The 22,214-nt window shown below is 38.6% G+C and overlaps 1 protein-coding gene across 1 annotated transcript in view; it reads left to right on the top strand.

Moving 5' to 3' along the window:
- Window positions 1-11,188, top strand: part of ZBBX (zinc finger B-box domain containing) — a 317,177-nt gene extending 305,989 nt beyond the window's left edge. The window contains exons 19-20 of the mRNA XM_089675461.1: window positions 5,052-5,154; window positions 9,241-11,188. Of these exons, the coding sequence (XP_089531587.1) occupies window positions 5,052-5,154; window positions 9,241-9,337 (200 nt within the window). The 3' untranslated portion in view covers window positions 9,338-11,188. The remainder of the gene's footprint in view (window positions 1-5,051; window positions 5,155-9,240) is intronic.
- The last annotated feature ends 11,026 nt before the right edge of the window (window positions 11,189-22,214 follow it).

Here is a 22,214-nt window from a genome sequence, read left to right as displayed (position 1 = left end):
CCTGTCAAGCTCTCCTAGAGTAACTACCTGTCTCCTGGAATCTCCTCCATGCTCTTAAAACTGTGCTGGAAGACACAGCAAGCCTTCAGGCAATGGCACGTTTTGATGTGCCATCCTGGAGGAGTTGGACTGCCTGTGCAACCTCTGTAGGGTCCAGGTATCACCTCATGCTACCAGTAGTGACACTGACCCTAGCCAAATGCAAAACTAGTGAAAAACAGTCAGAAAACATCAGTAAGGAAAAAAATGTCAGTGGCCTCCACCTGTAAAACCATTCCTATATTGGGGGTCATCTCATTGTTGCCCATCTAGTGCACCTCTTGTTAATTTCATTAACACCAAAGCAGCTGAAACTGATTAACAACCCCCTCTGCTACTTAACTGACCAGATCAATATCCCAGGAGTTTAATTGACTTGATGCTATACGTTGATTAAAAGTGATTCTTTAATTTTTTTGAGCAGCTTATATATATATATCAGTGCTACCTTTAAAGACTTGTTTTTACAAGTACAAGGTTCAGGACTGTCCTGCTTGTCCTTCATCAGTTATATAGTGCAGGTTGCTAGAAGTGCCTCCCACACATTCTTATTTGCTCATCACGAGGAGGTCTATATGGCCAGTAGAAAAGTGTGGGTGGATGGAATTGGCCATAAGAACAGCACATTACTGAAATCCATATTCCCCCTCAGAATATTGACTTACTGGTATTAGTTATGTATAAAACTTCTTGGCTTTAATTAAGTAACAGTATTATTTTTTAATGTATTCAAATTAGTAGTTTTCTAGAAATATTGTGGGTGGAAGTGCAAAGTATAAAAATTAGATGCAGTTTAAGCAAAGCATCTTATTCTATTCACTGTTAGAAATATGTGTGAAAATCCAACCCACTGATTCCAGTACTACTGAAACCCATATATTGTATCAAATCATACATTTTACACATTAAAAACTGCATATTCTGACAAACACCTGACAAACACCTACTTGAATAGAGTTAATGCCTATACAGTTTGCTGTTTGGCACTTTTACTAGAACACTATCTGTATTTGATGACGCATTAATATATATGAAAGGGTGTGTGCCAGTTTAATGGAAATGACAACAGATATGTTTATATAGCAGCACACACTGTTAAAATGGGATCTGGCAAGGTTTTGTAGAATATATAGTGTATTTTAACTTGTTTTCTGTGCATTTAAAACTCTGCCATGCTCCTTCAGTTCTGGACACTTTTTTAACTTATCGGTTTAGGTCAGTGGTCGGCAAGCCGCGGCTCGCGAGCCACATGCGGCTCTTTACACACTAAAATGCGGCTCTTCTGTGTGCCGGGCGCCCGCTCCCCTCCCTCCTCTCGGGCGGCCGCCCCAAAAGTCAGGACAATGCAGCTAGCCCAGCAATGGGCAAACTACAGCCCGGCGGACCTTTTAATCCGGCCCGCGGAGCGTGGCAAACATTGGCTGTCAGGATGTAGGCAGGGCAGCGTGACGAACTCCTCTCCTCTGACTGTCCGCCCTGAAGACCGGAACAGCGCGGGAACACGGCGAGAGGAACGCGCGGAGCAAAGGTAAGTGAATTGACACAATATGGGGAATGAATTACTATAGGGGGGATGAATTACTATAGGGGGGATGAATTACTATATGGGGGATGAATTACTATAGGGGGGATGAATTACTATATGAGGGATGAATTACTATGGGGGATGAATTACTATATGGGGGATTAATTACTATGGGGGATGAATTACTATATGGGGGATGAATTACTATGGGGGATGAATTACTATATGGGGGATTAATTACTATGGGGGATGAATTACTATATGGGGGATGAATTACTATATGGGGGATGAATTACTATGGGGGATGAATTACTATATGGGGGATGAATTACTATGGGGGATGAATTACTATGGGGGATGAATTACTATGTAGGATGAATTATTATATGGGGGATGAATTACTATATGGGGGATGAATTACTATGGGGGATGAATTACTATATGGGGGATGAATTACTATGGGGGATGAATTACTATATGGGGGATGAATTACTATGGGGGATGAATTACTGTATGGGGGATGAATTACTATGGGGGATGAATTACTATGGGGGATGAATTACTATATGGGGGATGAATTACTATATGGGGGATTAATTACTATGGGGGATGAATTACTATATGGGGGATGAATTACTATGGGGGATGAATTACTATATGGGGATGAATTACTATGGGGGATGAATTACTATGGGGGAGGAATTACTATATGGGGGATGTATTTTCAGTTTTAAAAATGTGGCTCTCAAAATAAATTTCAACCGTGGTTTTGGCGAGATTTGGCTCAGTTGAAAAAAAAGGTTGCCTACCACTGGTTTAGGTTAATACATAAATGGCAATTTTGTTTTGTAGCCATGTTTTAATAAAGTGAGCCTGTCATTACAACAGACATAAGAGTGTCTAGGATGGGTTGAGAAGGCAAGAGTTGAGAATTTTTTTAGTTTTACTATAAAGTGAGGGGGCATAGTGGAATCTGTCAAATACAAGGACCAGGCCTATTCTGACACTTTGATTAAAAAAAATTGATTAGAACCCCCAAATTAAAAAAAAAAAAAATTATATATATATATATATATATATATATATATATATATATATATATATATTATAGTTTTTTTAGCAGAGGCCCTAGAGAATAAAATGGCGGTCATTGCTATTTTTTTGTGTTACACGGTATTTACACAGTGGGTTTTAGGAAAAAATACACTTTAATGAATTTAAAAAAACACAATATGTAACCCAATTTTTTTGTAAAATATGAAAGATGATGTTACGCCGAGTAAATAGATACCTAATATGTCAAGCTTTAAAATTGCACACGTTCGTGGAGTGGCGCCAAATTATGGTACTCAAAAATCTCCATAGGTGACGTGTTAAACATTTTTACAGGTTACCAGTTTAGAGTTACAGAGGAGGTCTAGTGACAGTGTAAGCCTGAGAACCACCTGAAATTGGTGGTAGGTGTCTAATCGGCTAATCAAAACAAATGAAATGGTGTTGTGCTAATATCAATAGTACTAAGGACACAATGATTCGAAGCGTGGGGAGACAGAAAAAATAACCCCAAAACAGAGGTGGTAAGTATAAAGGCCTGAATCCAGACCTAATTATGTGCAATATCAACTGCGACAAAGACAACATGAGTAATAATCAGCAAATGAACATAAATAGTACATAAAAATGTAAAGGCCTGAACCCAGACCAAACTAAGTGCAATATAGATTGTGATGAAATACAACGTGAACAGTAGTCAACAAGTCAACATAATGTATTCAACATAATAGGATTAACACTTCCTAAATAAAAGTGTACAAAAAACATTGTGCAAAGAAGACTATTCCAAAATCAAATGGCAAAAAATATGTGCAAAACTAATCATACAAGGTGCATGAAACTATAAATGCATCATAAATAATACATAAAAATGTAAAGGCCTGAAAACAGACCAAACTAAGTGCAATATGGATTGTGATGAAAACACCATGCACAATAATCAACAAGTGAACATAAATGATGTATTCAACATAATAGGACTAACACGTCCTAAACAAAAAGCGCCGTTCAAAGAAAACTGACAATCTAAAAGCAAAAAAATATATGTGCAAAACTAGTCATACAAGGTGCATGAAACTAAAAATGCACCTTATAATCAGGATTGATGCCAGTGAAAAATGCACAGTGGAAATAAACATGCGTCAATAAGCACAAAATATAATTAAAGCCACATATAACAAATAATGAATGACCATCAAAATAAACATAAGTGATCATCAAATCGGCATGAAATCCATGTAAATAGACCGCCAACTCCAAACGAACAAAGCAACTGGGTGAAATGAATGATAGATCTGTCACCAGCTAAAATGCCTCCTCACCTCCACACCAAGACGCCAAGAGGCCATACAGCTTTCAGGCTTCACACTCCCAGGGCCCTTAATAGATATCCAAGATGATAGAATCACACTAATCACAGGAATATGGCCTTCCTCACCGTATAATGATTAGTGTTGAAACTGGTAATCCTTTTCACAGGAACATCAGCCAGCTCAGACGCTCCCCAGAGGAAAAAGAGAGTGCAATCCCATAGTGTAGTAATTTTAAAGCAAAAACATTAATGGAGAAATGCCAAATGAACACTTACATCACATCAATTGAAATCAGGTCTCAAACACATGTATTGATATGGGTTTATACTTCCAGGGTGTACCAAAATGGCGGCGACCATCACCACGCTCAGACCCACACATTACATCACTGTCCCGTAACTTCATCAGTTTTGTTTCCTTGTGCTAGTGGTGTCTAGGTCTAGGTGTTTGCAGGTTTTTTCAATAGTCCTATCTATACCTATATCAGAGCAGAAGGTTTTTTCTATTATAATCAGCTAATCAGCCACTCAGATCACTTTTAGCAGAAAGACTGGTATTATGGCTTCTAGCTGCAGCCATTACCCTGACATTAAACATCAAAATAATGGCATATTTTCCCTGTTAGGCGGCTGGCAAGTGGTTTTAAAGTGTATGTACAGCCAAAACCTTTTTTTTTCCAATTTTTGATATGAAAGGGTAAGTGTTTGTTTTGCTCTCTGTGTTCTTCTGGGGAGATTTCTCTTCCCCTGTCTTAGAAACACAACAAATACAACAGGAAATTAAAGTATATTTTCTAAAAATTAGGGACATTCGTGTCTTAGTTTTCACCAGAGCATGTGTAACCATTGGAAGATTTCCCCTCACCTCCTACTGTCATGACATCTCTACAATGTAGGATTTCCCATAATTTCTGCCCTGGTGTCAGGGAGAAACTCTTCAGTAGGGTCACCAAACAGTAAGATGTGATAACAGACTTCCATCAGCAGTAGAGAGTCAATTAATAGTACATTAATTTAAACAAGCTTGGAACACAGTATGTCAAAACAAAAATATTTTTAAAAAGGCAGATTCAAAAGGACTACTTATTTCTCTGCTGAAAGTCTTCTGTGTTTCTGTTCTAGATGACATGAAAGTTCTCCTGCTGGGGTCTAGTGATGAGCAATTTCAGCTTTCTAGACAAAGAAGAAGATTTAAAACTTCAGAAGATGACACTCCTATAAAGAGGTCAGTGTATAGGATAACTCATTAAATATAGTTACTTTAGCCATTATTCCTGCATGAAAGCAAATTATATGTGGTGTATGTATTCCCCTGTCTAGAAGGAAAGCATTAGGAGCATTTAAAGATCTGCATTTTCCATTTTTTTGGCAAGCTTAATAGTAAGAGTTATACATAGTTTATTGATATTTTCTCCAATGTGATTTTCCTTTAAAATAACCAATGTGCCCTGTGGTATGGTTGCATGTATGGATGAACTATGACATAGGGAGCAATTTTTTAAGAAACTTCAGCCAAAGTCTCTAAATCAAAAGCAAAGCTGTTGTTCATGGCATTCAACTCTAACGGAACCCGCAATTTAATGTGGAGAAGGATGTGGAGGGTGAATCTCTGTCAGGTCTTTTTTTTAATGCTGAAGTGGGTGGATATGCATTTTAATCATCTCCTAAAGTGAACCTTAAAGCGGAGCTCTGGGCTCTGCCAAAAAATTAAAACTTAGCATCTACAAATATTGTAGCTTCTGACTTTTAATATAAGGGAACTTACCTTTCCAGGGGTTCAGCACTGTCCTTACCCAAGCCAATTCTTCAGTTGGCTTCAGGTGCTGGTGCCGATATCTTTAGTAAGGGAAGCTAGAAGTGAAGCCTTGCAGCTTCACAGATGGTTTCCTACTGTGCATGCATGAAGCAGGCTGCGGTTTGCGAATGGGCCGCAGTGTTCTGGGACCTGTGAAGTGTCGCAGAAGACTGCGGGGTTAGGAGGGGGGTTAACTTTCAGCTCAGATTGCCGTGGCAATCTGATTTGTAAATGGGAGCTGGTACCAGCCAAAATTAGGTACCCGCTCCTACCTCCCCCCCAAAAAGGCCAAATGTGGCAGTGGAGGGGGGGAGGCAGACAACTTACCCTTTTGGGTGGAGTTCCACTTTAACTTTTTTTTTTTTTTAACACCTATCCTGTTACCATTGGATCCTGACATTTAATCATAGTTACATAGTTAGTCTGGCTGAAAAAAAGACAAAAGTCTATCTAGTTCAACCATAAAAAAAAGTTATAATCCTATACCCACAGTTGATCCAGAGGAAGGCAAAAAATCCCAGCAAAGCATGATGCAATTTGCTCCTGCAGGGGAAAAAATTCCTTATTGATCCCCCGAGCGGCAAACGCATATTCCGTGGATCAACCTTACCTATAAATGTTAGTATCCAGTTATATTCTGTGTATCTAGGAAAGAATCCAGACCCTTTTTAAAGCAATCCACTGAGCTGGCCAGAACCAACTCTTGAGGGAGTCTATTCCACATTTTCACAGCTCTCATATCCCCCCTTAATCTCTTCTCAAGAGAGAATACATTTAGTTCCTCTAATCTTTCCTCATAGCTCAGCTCCTCCATGCCTCTTATTAGTTTAGCTGCCCTTCCATGTACTTTCTCCAGTTCTCCAATGTTCTTTTTGTGAATTGGTGCCCAAAACTGAACTGCATATTCCAGATGAGGTGTTACTATTAATTTGTAAAGGGGTAATATGATATATCTCTCTCTGGAGTCTATACCTTTTCTAATACAAGAGAGGATTTTGCTCACTTTATAAACCGCAGCTTGGCATTGATTGCCGTTATTAAGCTTGTGATCTACCAGAACCCCCAGATCCTTCTCCACCATTGATTCCCCCAGTTGTACTCTCCCTAGTATGTATGATGCATGCATATTCTTAACCCCCAAGTGCATAACCTTACATTTATCAACATTAAACCTCATTTGCCACATAGTTGCCCAATTAAACAGTGCATTGAGGTCGGCTTGTAAACTTGGAGACATCCTATAAGGATGTTATTCCAGTGCAAAGCTTGGTGTCATCTGTGAGATAATCTTCGCTCTAAGACATAATAATGCCTAAGGTAAACCCCTAAAATTATATTAAATCTCATTTTTTGAAGCACTTTAGCAGCTGATTTGGTCACTTGTGATAACTAATTTGATCACTTGTTGTTGTATAACAAAAGCAACAAAAAAGGAAGCGCAAATCTTTAATAAAATGTATTAAAACAGTAATATTGCACTCACATAGTTCCAGCATATATGCAGCCATAACTAGATAGCTGTGTTGGAGATGGGTTGTCACATCTTATGTTCAGCATTTATAGAGCTATGACTGCATGTATGTTGGAACCATGTGAGTGCAATATTAATGCTTTAATCTATTTTATTAAAGATTTACTGTGCTAGGTTGCACTTCACTTTTGTTGCTTTTGTTGTACAGATTGTTTCCAAGACCTTGGTCAGACAAGTTAAAGGTAGAGCTGTACAGATCCTGGCATCGTCTATTGCCAACATTGGAGGTTCCTTTGGGCTGGATACACCTGAGTGTGCAGAGGGGGAATTTGGTTTTCTTATGAAGCCACCCTTGCATGCAGGGACTAGTTGTGTCTCACAAAATGTGTGTATCAACAGAAATACACAGTCCCAAAGCCTGCTGCCCACTCCTCCACCCCCCTCCTATCTCCAAGCACACAGACTGAGTTGAGGCTTCACTGTCCACCGTTGAGACTGGAAGTTCTGGGAATCAGTACAGAGAGCAGGAGTCAGCAGAATTGAAATTTGTAAACAAGTGCAAGTGGTGGGGTAGGAATTTTAACAAATGGTTTTCTGGGGAATGTTTATTTTACTGTGCTCAATGTGTTAAGCTAAAAAGCAATGAGGTTTAATACTACTATAAATATTTATCTCACTCCTACACTTGACTAACTCCCCAAACCTAACCTTAATGGCTAAACTAAATGCATTAACAACCGACCCTAATACTAACCTAACCGTATCCCTAAACCAACTCTTAACACTGAACTAACTCCTATTTTGCCTATTTTGTGCTGCAAACAATGATACCAAATCCTCACAGTGCCTGCCTATGCAGAAAAGTAGCAGCACCATGATGCTGACACTTAATTGGATGAAGGTGGCTTTAGGTGTCCTAAGGAGTGTAACTAATATTTGGACCCTTGTATTTTTTTTTGTGCACTTTATTCATGTCTTTGTGCCATTTCTAGTTTGTTTCTGTATCCTGTACACTTCAGTCACAATTCTTGCTCTGTAAAAATCATTTAAAAAAGGCAAATGAACTTTGCACTGACACTTGTGATGCAAAAAAGAAAACAAAACTTATATTCAGCAAAAAAGGAAAGCCACCTACACAAATATCCACAAATATCCAGATATGTCAAGCAATGTAATATCTCTCGTGTATGGCACCGTCCTTACAAGTGCAAAAATTATATCATTTCAACTTGTGGACACTGCCTTTAAGTGAACACCCAAATAATGTGATCATTTCAAATATTATTGCCTATGATAAATACAGTCCCAAAACATTCCATGCAGAGTGTATCAATTCCCAAAGAACTGAACTTCTCCATCGCCAGCACACCAATGGTTTAATCTGTGACCACCTCCAGAAAAGATAGCCAAACTCCTTACCATTCAGTCTGACCCCTTTTATAATGGTTATAACCATGGCGTAGACACCAGTTTTGAGGCTCCTTCCTGCAGTTTGCAAATCTGTTTTATGAAAACATGATCAAACTTTTAGCCATTTACCAGAGAAATAAATACGTTACTAACTTTTATTGTCCAAGAAAATGAAAGATTTAGTTCGCTATGGGCAAGAGTTCCAGGTTTACTCTAGTTTTCACAAATCAATCCATGTGTTTGGTTTATGAAAAGAGCTTGGCTAAATAGGAAAACAAATGTCTTCCACATATACTGATGGCAAGAAGTATGTCTGCGCTCGTACAATAGAGGAAAATCCAATACTAACTAAACAAAAAGACTAAATCCTGGTTCTTGGTAACTTAATAACAGTATTTTTTTTTTGTGTAATGGAAGTTCAAGTCAGTTTTTGACATTGGCACATAAGAGATCAGATCCCCAGTGAAAACATTCACAGATATAAGGCTACAATTCTATGTACAGCTTTATGTATAGCTATCAAATGCTTTGATAGGTTGGTCATTGTTTAGCCATAGTCACATTTAGGAGAATAGCATGGCTTCTATTATTTGAGTTGGTGCTTTATTTGATCTATTTTGACTGCTCCTTGTCAGATCACCAGTGCATACCCTGGAAAGATGTGCAGGAGAAAGTGAATCAGATGATGAAGAGACCCTGCAGGACAAGCTTAATGTACTGTCACTTCAATAGACCTCAACACAACAATAAAAGAAAAAAATGACATACGCTGTACATTTTAGATACTAAATAATGGTGTATGACCACTGCAGAACATGCAGCTTTTTTCTAAAAAAGCATTTTTTTCCTTCTTAAGTGTCAGTTTGTTGTTTTGGGTATGTTATGTATGAATTGTAAATACTAAACTTTAATTCTTTTTGGCAGAAAATATGTGTTCTGTAACTGGATGTGTTTATTTTTCAAGATTTTTTGGATTGTCAACAACAATAATAATATGGATTTCGTATAATGAAGCAAAGTTGCTTTTTCAAAAATGTTAGCAAACTAGTGATTTATTGTATGTGTTTGTGACCTAAATAAGAAACACCTGGCATTTTGTGTTTGAAAGAAATATAGACCAATAACTGTCCTGGTTCAATTCTGTTTATTTTGTAGAAAATAAAATTGCCCAACTGCCATGAACTGTCAAAAGTTGACAGAATTAGCTGGAGTCAGGAGAATGGCAAGGAGGAATCACTCCTTTTCCTGACTACTACAGCTTCTGTCAACTTTTGGCAGTTGATGTTAAATGGTTTACATCAATTTTAGATTGTAGTACAATTTGTCAGACTCGTCCATGCTGCTTTGGAGTTCTTCCATCATTCCCTGCACCTTTCTGCTCTTTTTTATAGCCAAAGAAAACTTGTGTTATCAGAAACCCCCTTCATTTAGGATTTGGAGAAGAACACAATCACCAGTTTCTGGGTGCATATATTGTTGAACACATTGGAGTGCTGCTCACAGCCTTCACTACTAGTCACATTGTCATGAATATTTACTGTATATATTTTGGCATTCAGTGATAGTACAGTATATTTTGTGGCAATTTTTACTGATGCAACAACATGCTTTAGGCAGTGTCAGTCACTTGGTTTCCCAATATGGCTGTAAACAAAATAAATAACTAAAAATATTAAATTCCTAGACCCATATAGCAGCACATTTGAGCCTATTTGGCTTTGCCTATATTCCTTACTCTCTTTTTTAATCCCTTGATCCTCACCTTACCTGATTAGTCTGCTGCACTCTAATCCCCCCACCCCAGTTACCCAACCCCCTCCTTCCTTCCTGGATCCACCTTTCCATTCCCCTAACCCTCATTTTCCCCTTCCTGGACCTGCGCACCCATTCCCACTCCTTTATTACCTTTCCTGTCCTGCCTATCCTTCTACCAATAATCCCCACCTTTCCTTCTCCCCTTCAAATCCTCTGCCCTTTTTACATTTCTGCGGCCCCTCTTTTCTATACAACCCTCTCCTCTCTACATGCTTGCATCGTCCCCCCTCAGAAATTACAGTTTGCCATATTCACTATATTCACTTGTCCTGAAAAGAGTTGGTGATACCCAACCTTCCATGGTTTTGTTTGTGACTACAGGGAAATAATCCCTTTATCCACACCCAACCTGCTTAAGGTTGGTGCACTTTGAGCATAAGTGTCAGCACTGACCTTGTCTGTTTTCCATATGCTTGTGTTTCAACTGCTTTATGTTTCTGGTTATGTAATCTTCTGTAAGGAATGTTTTGTGTTTATTGTTCAAAATTTCAATTTTCTTTACATGACTTATTGTACTATGGGATTGATTTACTAAAACTGGAGAGTAGAAAATCTGGTGCAGCTCTGAATGAAAAACAGCTTCTATTTCTAAATCAGGTTCTAGGTTTTCTTTTTCGTCAAAGATTAAATGAATAAGCTGAAGTTAGAAGCTGATTACTACCATACACAGCTGCACCAGATTTTTCACTCTGCAGTTTTAGTAAATCAACCTCTAGTTTGCGTAAGTCTGCACTTTTCTTAAATAAATAATTTATATTAAAAAAAGAACTATTGTTTGGGTGTTTACTGCCACCTGTCAAGTAAAGATGAACCAGCAAACACAAATTCTCCTGCGCTTGGGGATGGACTCGATGCAGGCTACAACCACATTAAGAATGTCCTGGAACATGCACACCTTGCTGCCCTCAAATGGACCGGGGAATCCAAATATACTGAATGAGGGAAGAACAAAGACAAAATGTTTAATAAGAAATAAAATAGGTGTTGTACTCACAAACGAGAATAAAGTCAAGGCACATCATAAAAGTACAGCTGGGTCAACACCACGCTGAGTAACAGTCCGCAATGGGGAGTGTAGACATCCAATAGGCTGACGCGTTTCGAGGACTTGCCTCTTCCTCAGAGCCCCCTGTTTGTTCTTCCCTCATTTTGTCAAGTAAAGAGAGTTTTACCAAACATTATGTGAGGGAAAACAAGGGTGCCAACAGCTATAAAAAGCTCCTAGGAATTCTAATCTTCCATTACTCTACTGGGGAATAAACGTTTTCCGGTATGTATCACTGCTGGACATTTTCCTTTGCTTTCTGTCTGGTGGATGATTTAACTCTTCAGTATCTACCAAAAACTGAAATATTGGTTTTCTTTAGTGCTTCCAATCTTCAATTACTCCTTATCTTTCTGCAAATCCTAGTTGCCTGGCTGCTATGCCAACTTCAAAGTTACAAGTCATTATCCCAGAAAAAAAACATTTGGATAAGAACTATGTTCAGACTTTCAACACTCTTGTCATGGGTCAGAGAATCAAAAAGTCTTGAAGCCCCAGAGACATCATTCTAGCCAAGCAACTAGAATTAATATAAGGAGGTCAGCAATATCAGTCCCTATATTTCTTTTATGAAAGGTTTACATAGGATGTTTTCACTTAAAGAACTGCCTCCCATTGAATTCTCTTTTTCTTGCCATAATCTTTGACCACTTGCCGACCCACTCATAGTTAATCTGCTGCAAGTAGGAAGCAAGTGCAGGCACTGTCACGTACATGTACATCAGCAGCCTGTTTCCAGATTTGCCTATCTGTGCTGTTAATGACTGCAGCACGTTGATCATCTGGTTACAGCAAATGATTTTGGCTGTATACCAGCTGATCGTCTGTGGCCAATCACAGAACAGAGCCTTGTGTTTACAAACACAGACCGTGATCTGGCTGTTTTTTTTCCTGCTGAAAAGCAGTAAGAAAAAAACTGCCAGATCTCTTAGTAAAATCAACACATATTACACTTGTTAGGCAGACAGTTAACCCCTTGATTGTCCCTTGTGGTTAATCCCTTTCCATCCAGTGTCATTAATATAGTGACAGTGTACAGTATTTTCACTGATCACTGTATTAGTGTGACTAGCAACGTCAGTGTACCTCCCAGCAAGGCTATGTTAGTGCCAACACTGTCATTCCCACTATAAGTCGCTGATCACTGCCATTACCAGTATAACATCATAACTGTGTAAATTCCAGTATATATACCATAGTTTCTAGATGCTGGTTTTCACACAAACCAATTAATATACACATACACTTTTTTACCAAAGACATGTAGCAGAATACATTTTGGCCTAACATTTTTGATTTTTTTTATTGGATATGTTTTTATAACAGAAAGTCAAAAATAATTTTTTTTTCTGGCCTTTGTTCGCTTATACAGTCAGGTCCATAAATATTGGGACATCGACACAATTCTAACATTTTTGGCTCTATACACAACCACAATGGATTTGAAATGAAACGAACAAGATGTGCTTTAACTGCAGACTGTCAGCTTTAATTTGAGGGTATTTACATCCAAATCAGGTGAACGGTGTAGAAATTACAACAGTTTGCATATGTGCCTCCTACTTGTTAAAGGACCAAAAGTAATGGGACAGAATAATAATCATACATCAAACTTTCACTTTTTAATACTTGGTTGCAAATCCTTTGCAGTGAATTACAGCCTGAAGTCTGGAACGCATAGACATCACCAGACGCTGGGTTTCATCCCTGGTGATGCTCTGCCAGGCCTTTACTGCAACTGTCTTCAGTTCGTGCTTGTTCTTGGGGCATTTTCCCTTCAGTTTTGTCTTCAGCAAGTGAAATGCATGCTCAATCGGATTCAGGTCAGGTGATTGACTTGGCCATTGCATAACATTCCACTTCTTTCCCTTAAAAAAGTCTTTGGTTGCTTTTGCAGTATGCTTTGGGTCATTGTCCATCTGCAGCGTCCAATGAGTTCTGAAGCATTTGGCTGAATATGAGCAGATAATATTGACCAGAACACTTCAGAATTCATCCGGCTGCTTTTGTCAGCAGTCACATCATCAATAATTACAAGAGAACCAGTTCCATTGGCAGCCATACATGCCCACGCCATGACACTACCACCACCATGCTTCACTGATGAGGTGGTATGCTTAGGATCATGAGCAGTTCCTTTCCTTCTCCATACTCTTCTCTTCCCATCACTCTGGTACAAGTTGATCTTGGTCTCATCTGTCCATAGGATGTTGTTCCGGAACTGTGAAGGCTTTTTTACATGTCGTTTGGCAAACTCTAATCTGGCCTTCCTGTTTTTGAGGCTCACCAATGGTTTACATCTTGTGGTGAACCCTCTGTATTCACTCTGGTGAAGTCTTCTCTTGATTGTTGACTTTGACACACATACACCTACCTCCTGGAGAGTGTTCTTGATCTGGCCAACTGTTGTGAAGGGTGTTTTCTTCACCAGTGAAAGAATTCTGCGGTCATCCACCACAGTTGTTTTCTGTGGTCTTCCGGGTCTTTTGGTGGTGCTGAGCTCACCGGTGCATTCCTTCTTTTTAAGAATGTTCCAAACAGTTGTTTTGGCCACGCCTAATTTTTTTGCTATCTCTCTGATGGGTTTGTTTTGTTTTTTCAGCCTAATGATGGCTTGCTTCACTGATAGTGACAGCTCTTTGGATCTCATCTTGAGAGTTGACAGCAACAGATTCCAAATGCAAATAGCACACTTGAAATGAACTGTGGGCCTTTTATCTGCTCATTGTAATTGAGATAATGAGGGAATAACACACACCTGGCCATGGAACAGCTGAGAAGCCAATTGTCTCATTACTTTTGGTCCCTTAACAAGTGGGAGGCACATATGCAAACTGTTGTAATTCCTACACCGTTCACTTGATTTGGACGTAAATACCCTCAAATTAAAGCTGACAGTCTGCAGTTAAAGTACATCTTGTTTGTTTTATTTCAAACCCATTGTGGTGGTGTATAGAGCCAAAAATGTTAGAATTGTGTTGATGTCCCAATATTTATGGACCTGACTGTATAATTAAAAAAAAAAACCCAGTGGTGATCAAATACTACCAAAGTAAAGCTCTTTTTGTGTGAAAAAAATTATATAAATTTAATTTGGGTAAAGTGTTGCATGTTATAGTAGTGCAGTGCTGAATAGCAAAAATGTTCTAGTCATGAAGCAGGGGGGAGGTAAAACTTTACAGAAGTCAAGTGGTTAAACTCTAAAAACTGTAGTGCAGCAAGTTTCCATGAATTTAGCAGTTAATGCTATGCTCTAACCACCCATTCTGCCACCAACAGTCATTCCAATGTCAGAGTTGCCAGGATCAAGTCTTGATCTTCCTAATTCTAACTTTACATATTATTCGGACTGCTTTGCCATATGAGCATGTCTTCAGGTGGTTGTAAACCCTTACATATACTCCTAGCGAAGTGACTGGCCTCAGGTGATACACAGAGAATAAACCATTCTTCCTACATAAATTATAGCCCCCTCTTCTGCCTTTCAAAATGCAGAGTTTATGAAGCTTGTCTGGACTTTCAGAAAGCGGGGGCTGAAGTTATACTCTGCAGAGATCAGTGAGGAGAGCTAAGAGATGATTGGAGGGAAGGGACACACTCCCTTCACACAGCACACAGGAACAGAGCTGAGGCTGTCAATGACAGGCTGTGTGCTCGAGATTTCCCGTCACCTTTTTAAATGTTGGAGTTAGGAAAACTTCTCAGAAGAAACTCATGCAAATAGCAGAGGAACAAGGCAGCAGGCAGAAATTACACTTAGTACTCTGTATTGACTCAAGTACACGCAATAGAGGGATTGCTTTGTTCATATTTATTGTCAGAGGTTTACAACCACTTTAAGTATTCAATTGCAACCACATGGTTAGTTGTTGACTATCTGTATTAATGAACAGCCACACTAAAATACCTAATAAGGTGGAAAATTAAAGCAGTATTAGCACCCAAACCAAAAAATTTTATATATTGCAGCTTTAGCTTTCTTTTTTTAGTTTTTTTCCCTCAGTTGTTACCTGGTGATCTGGCCAGTAACACACCTCCTGTATTAGAGTGCCTCCACTCTGGATGAAGGAGCACAGGGACACCTTTGGGCAGCAGCATTGTTGATCTGGGGGGAGGGAAGTGTTAGATGTTTATTATTAGATGTGTGTTAACTGTACTGTACTAGCAGATTTAAATACAATAACAAATTGAAGCCAAACACCAGCTTGCCCTGCAGTTACAAAATCAATAACAGTTTTTTCTTTTGGAATAATGGTTTTACTTAAATAAAAGCTGACCATATAAGCACTTCTGTCAGTGATAAACAATTTGCCCCAACACTATAACTGATACATTTGCAGGAGAGCTTGTTCTGTTGAACAGAAAACTTACTGGCCAAATCAGCAGATGAAAATAAAAGAAGGAAAGCCTGAAAAACAAAACTAATGCAGCCATCACATCTAAGAATTGGTAAACTGCAAATAAATGTTTGCTTTTGAGTTTAATACTGCTTTAATATATGAATATATACAGTGCTGAGTATATGAGTTTACCCCCTTAGACGTTTCTACAGATTTTAGTGTCACAACCTAAGATTAAAGTGGATTTAACTGGGGTTTTACCATTTGAGTTATACAATTTATTTAACAATCTGGAGATGCAAAATACTGTATTTCACTGTGACATAAAGGGTAAACAAAAAACAGGCATTTTTCAGTTGCATTTGTATTCAGCTACCTTTCCCCACCCCATGTCAATACTTGTTAGAACCACCAGAGGCTGTAATTAAACCTGAAAGTGTTTTGGATTAAATCGCTACTATCTTGCTTTTGGGTCCTGGAGTTTTTGAACATATCCACCAGCTACCATCAGGTTATTTAGTGACCCTCTTGTGTATTAGGTTTTGCATTGTTGATCACTTCAATATAATAGCTAAAATGTCACAAATAGAAGACAGAGGTTTTTATACTTATAAGCACTTGCAAAAACCGATATGCAACTATTCAGTTAAAACATAAATATTAAATGTATACACAATCATCTTCAGAAAATATGGAAACCCACCAAAACTTCCAGTGGGCTTTCAGATTTTTATGAGGACATTGATTATTGCAATTGCTGATATGCATGATGACCTCTGTCTTCTGTTTGTGAAATCCTGGAATTTTTGCCCATTCTTCTTGGGTTTTAGCTATGTCAGGTTTATTAGAGTCTCTTATTTAAAGCAACGTTGATGTCTTTCCCCATATTCTTTTGGGATTGTGGTGTGTGATTTGATTGAACCATTCTAAGACATTCAGGTGCTTAGTTTTAATTGGCTTTACTATAGCAGTGGCTGCATGTTTAGGTAACCTTTCACCTCAAACTCATATTTCTTGCAGACTTTAAGTTTTCCCCTAGAATTACTTTGAAATTTGCTATTTAGTCTTGGCCAGCTTCCTGGTACTTGTTGATAAAAAAAAAAGTATCCCAACAACACTGATGTTGCCTTGGCTTTCTACTGCACATAAAGCTTTGAATCAAGCTGAGAAAAATCTATTTAGTCTTATCGGTCTCTTCATAACTATTTATCATTATTATGGTATCTCCCACCTGCCTTTTAGCATCCCTAAACAGGATTGTCATCACTGTTGCATCTAGTTTGGGTTACATCTGTTCCTGGGGTTGTGCCTCCCACCAAAGCTATGGGTCTCTGCAACTCCTTCAGAGCTACTATCAATTGTTTTAGTGTCTAGGTAAGGTTAAATGACTCTGTGACTTTAAAAAGATAAAGCTACTATCAGGAATGTACCTGCAGTAACTTTAATTTGTCTCTGCTACAGCTGAATGTTGGCTGTTCTAAATAGGCAAAGCTTTAGTACTTCCTTGTATTGATTATGTTTGCCTGCCCCTTTCCCTATTGCATACATCTCTTGTGGCCAAGAAGGATGCCCGGCATAATGGTGTGTCAACAGGAGAAGGTACAGTTCGCCTGTAACAAAGGTGAGTAAAATCACCTAGAGGTGTCTGCACTTTATACTTGCTTGTACATAGCGGTTTCAGAAATTATGAGTTTATAAATGGCAAAGAAAGGTGGATCACTACTGGGTGGCCACATATTTGAACCTTATGCTAAGGAAGAAAAATTGTGGATTGTCCTAATGCTTCAGAAAGGCTTAATGAGGGTTACAAAATTTCAGGCGTGGACCTTATCTTCCTTTATTAGTTTTCTTGTTTTGTTTAAGGGGGTGCCATATTGTACAAGTAGGTACAGCATATGTGCACATTGTGGCAAACGTATCTGCCAAACTGCCTCCCCCAGTGCTGTGATGGTCATGGTCCCCCTCAATGCTCTGTCACTGCTACTAACACCTTCACCAGGGTTTCTTCTGGGTTGGGTGTCTTCAACCATCTTTAATGGCTGGGCCAGGATGACATACATAACTCCCATGCATGTGCACAGAAGTTAATTAACTCCAACACTAGGTCTGCAGGTATTGTACACCGAGCTGCTAATTTTTTAGATTGGACTTCCACTTTAATACCAAATCCTACAAAGAAATTATATTGTCTTTGATTTTTTTTTTATCTCAAAGCAATGTAAACATTTTTTTTGTTTTGCAAAACATTGTTTTATGTTAGGAAATAATTGAAAAAATTTAAACATACTATTTTTAAGTATTCTTGCACTTTTATATTTTGGAGAGCCACCCATCTATTGCAGCAATGACAGCTTGAAATCCTGCAGGGTAAGTGTGTACCAGATTAACGCACTGTTTAGGACTCAGAAATCACGCTGGCCCATGCCCCCAGGCAGATTTTCTCAGGTTGTTTAAACTAACTGGTCGATGCTTATACACGGTTTTAATATGTACAGCTATCTCTGTGCTCAGGTGGATGCAGACACATGGCATTTCAGAAAAGTACACACAAATATTTGCAGTTATAAGGTCTCAAAAGATAATCAAGTACATTTACATCATCCTATAATGACTGCATTTATTTCCTGCTAAACAAATAGACTCTATTTCTGGGGTTTAATTGAAAGTTGGAAACATGCAATTTCATAATGAGTAATAAGAAATCTCTGTAATCTCTCTGATTGCAATCCTCTCATATGCATATTTAAGAACAGTGGAATCCTGGTACTCACGGAGAAAGGCTAGTTACATACTTGGCCTATTTTTTAAACATATTTTGTTAATGCTTGTGCATGGATAATTAGGGACTAAATTGTTTCTTAAGATAATCTTTATTATTTTAAAGCTTTTGAATCTGGACTTGATGCAAAGTGAAAGAAGGAATCTTGTGGAAATAGCAGCTGTTTGCACAGACACTTTAATCTGACAGGTTTGCCTTAAAATCTGATGTCTTAGAATAGATTTAGTGGAATGACTTGCTGCACACATTTTCGATGAGATATTTAACCTTTATCTCTGGGTTACATTTTTACAATCATTATCAGGTACTGGCTGAAAGTGATTACCATATCACATCATTTTTCTGAGGATTGTTCCCTTTGTCATTATTTCACCTTCCAGTAAGGACAAAAATCTCCATAGCTGACACCATGGTGCAGCTCAAACAAATCTTCTCCATAAATTGCTCCTAATCTAATCTATATCCAGAAAATGCATTTAAAGTAGAACTATAGGCAATTTTTTTTTAATTTTGGATAAAATAAGGGAGGGTTAGCACCACTGTCGGATTCTGTTTCACCATCTGTGTCTCATTGCTGAGATTTTCTGTCTCATAGCTAAACAAGAAGTGAGAGGACATCCTTGCAAATTAAGGAATCCATTGGGAGCCCCAAGTCACCAGAACTAGTGTCCCCATGGGAATATTTCCTCTTGAGTTCCCCTCTATTACTTTACTTTCACTGATAATGATAAACAGGGAAAATAGAGAGGATAAATCTCCTTAATGGGGGTACAGACTGTTATGAAAACTGACCAGTGTTCTAATCCCTCTCCTCTCTATCCAAATCTAAAAAAAAATGTTGCCTTTAGATATATTTTACTGGCTTCTATCATCACACTATAATGAGTCCAATACATATTATACCCACTTACACATAAAGATGAGCCTGCTCTTAGACGTCAAGGTGGCTGGTGCTTTCATGTTGTGTAGGGATGTAGGAACCCTATGCGGATGACATTCTTTCCATAATTGCATGTTGTTTATTATTATGTTTATTATTTTTTTTAAAAGCAGTATTACATTATTGGATTGTACGTTCTGCTTATATCCTTCCTATCATGCTTGCCTCTAACGCAGGTTGTCAGACACTATAACAAGCTTCACCTATAGCAGCCACCTATCCCATAAGGCAAGCAGGCCTACTGGTACTCGGTTGCCCCCAGGATTTATACACAATTCTTTAGTGCCTGGCTACCATACTGGAGGAAGGCATGAACTAAGCACAGCAAAAAGGTACTTGCAGTTGGCAGACAGGCGGAGTGGTTCAATAACAGTCTAGGTACAAGGCAAGGTTTAGGATAGTCACAGTCAGATCTGTAGTCAAAAGGCAGGCAGAGTTCAGAGAGTAGTCAATATCCAATGCAAGGTCATCAACAAGGGAATCCAAACTAGCAGAGCAGAGCAGACAAACAGGGAGCTTGGGCACATGTAACCAGTGCTATCACAAACATGAGATTGCAGGCTTGGCTGGCTTAAATCAAGTTTTCAAGTGTACCGAGAGACTGCCCACATCAATCACCTTGCAGGTAGACAGACAGACTGGAAGAATGTGCCACAGTCAAAACCAGGATGCTGTTATAAGACCAGAAGCAGTGATGCATCAGGAGTGGTAGCTGCTTCTGACACTTCCTACAATTAAAGAATGTATGAAAGTGGCGTTGGAGCAATGGAAAGGTGATCTTTTAGTAAATAATTGGGTATTTCCTATAGAAGATCTTGAGATGATTGTGAAAATGTGTATCTGACCTTTACAATTTGAAGTCAATCCCATCTGGTGAATGATAACACAGTTGGAACACATTTATTATTATTATTATCATTATTAATATACAGGATTTATATAGCGCCAACAGTTTGCTCAGCGCTTTACAATATAACGGGAGACAATACAGCAACAATAGAGTTCAATACAAGAGGGATTTGAGGGCCCTGCTCCTTGGGGCTAACAATCTACATTTGATGTGGATTTCAAAACAGGTGTTGTGCTGTGTACAATTTACCTGTTTAATTGTAGTAGATCCATTTCCAAGAACATTTTTTGTGTGGTGAGTGAAACACATTTAAACAGAATGTTTGTGGACTCTGCAACATTATATACAATTTGTAGCAAATATTTGTGTTTTAGCTCTGGTTCACACCAATGCAACTTGCCACTTCGAAGTCACATGATAAGTCACATCCAATGAATGACTACGGCCCCTTTCTACTATCTGTAACTCAAGTTGCAACCTTTAAAAAGGTTCCTGCACCTCTTTTGTGCAACTTGCTTGTGACTTGCATTGAGCTGTATGATTGAAGTTGCTTGAAGTGGCAGCAAGTCATTCAGCATAGTTGGACTTTAAAGTTACATTAGTGTTAACCGGGGCTTAGTACTCATTGTATACGTGGGTGTAATTTTTTTTTTTTAGTTACAGTTGCTTTTCACATTATAAGGGTTTCTAATAAAAATAGCTGAATTATTCGATTGCATGGTTGTAGGGGATACATTATTTGAGTCTAGTACACAGACATACATGGGCAAGCTTTCAAAGGTAGCAGAGAAACCATCTGAAAAAAGGCTATAGAAATGTTACCTATGTTATTTAGGGGGTACCATTATTACCAGCAGTTTGGATGAAATTCTGCAGGTTTACTTTGTGGACATGAAGTTCTTGTTTTCCCCACAAGTGGGGAAGAAATACCTATACAAGTGCATCTCAATAAATTTAAATATTATCAAAAAGTAAGTTTTTTCAGTAATTCAATTCAAAAAGTGAAATTCATATATTATATAGAGTCTTTAAACACCCAGTGATATATTTCAGGCATTTCTTTCTAACAATTACAGCTAGTGAAAACCCAAAATTCAGTATCTCAGAAAATCTAAATTTTGTGAAAAAGTTCAGTATTGTAGATATTAACTCAAAATACCTGTAAAGGTTTCCTGAGCCTTTAAATGGTCTCTCAGTCTGGTTCAGTAGGTTACACAATCATGGGGAAGACTGCTGACTTGACAGTTGTCCAGAAGACAGTCATTGACACTTTCCACAAGGAGGATAAGTCACAAAAGGTCATTGCTAAAGAAGCTGGCTGTTCACAGAGTGCTGTATCCAAGCATAGTAATGGAAAGTTGAGTGGAAGGAAAAGTGTGGTAGAAAAAGGTGCACAAGCAACAGGGATAACCACAGCCTTGATTGTAAAGCAAAGGCCATTCAAGAATTTGGAGGAGATTCACTAGGAGTGGACTATGACTGGTGTCAGTGCTTCAAGAGCCACCACACACACACACAGACATATCCAGGACATGGGCTACAACTGTCACATTCCCTGTGTCAAGCCACTCCTGCACCAGAGGAAACGTCAGAAGTGTCTTACCTGGGCTAAGGAGAAAAAGAACTGAACTGTTGCCAAGTGGTACAATGTAAATTTTGCATTTCATTTGGAAATAAAGGTCCCAGAGTCTAGAGGAAGAGTGGAGAGGCACATAATCCAAACTGCATAAGGTCCAGTTTGAGGTTTCCACAGTCAGTGGTGATTTTGGGAGCCATGCCATTGACAGGTGTTGGTCTACTGTGTTTGTCCAAAGTCAGTGCAGCCCTCTACCAGGAAATT

This window comes from Staurois parvus, unplaced genomic scaffold (genome assembly GCF_062004578.1).
Source record: "Staurois parvus isolate SC_StPar_1 unplaced genomic scaffold, SC_StPar_1.0 ptg000155l, whole genome shotgun sequence".
Taxonomy (NCBI): domain Eukaryota; kingdom Metazoa; phylum Chordata; class Amphibia; order Anura; family Ranidae; genus Staurois; species Staurois parvus.
The sequence above is the reverse complement of the archived record's forward strand: the minus strand, read 5'-3'. Positions and strand labels throughout refer to the sequence as shown.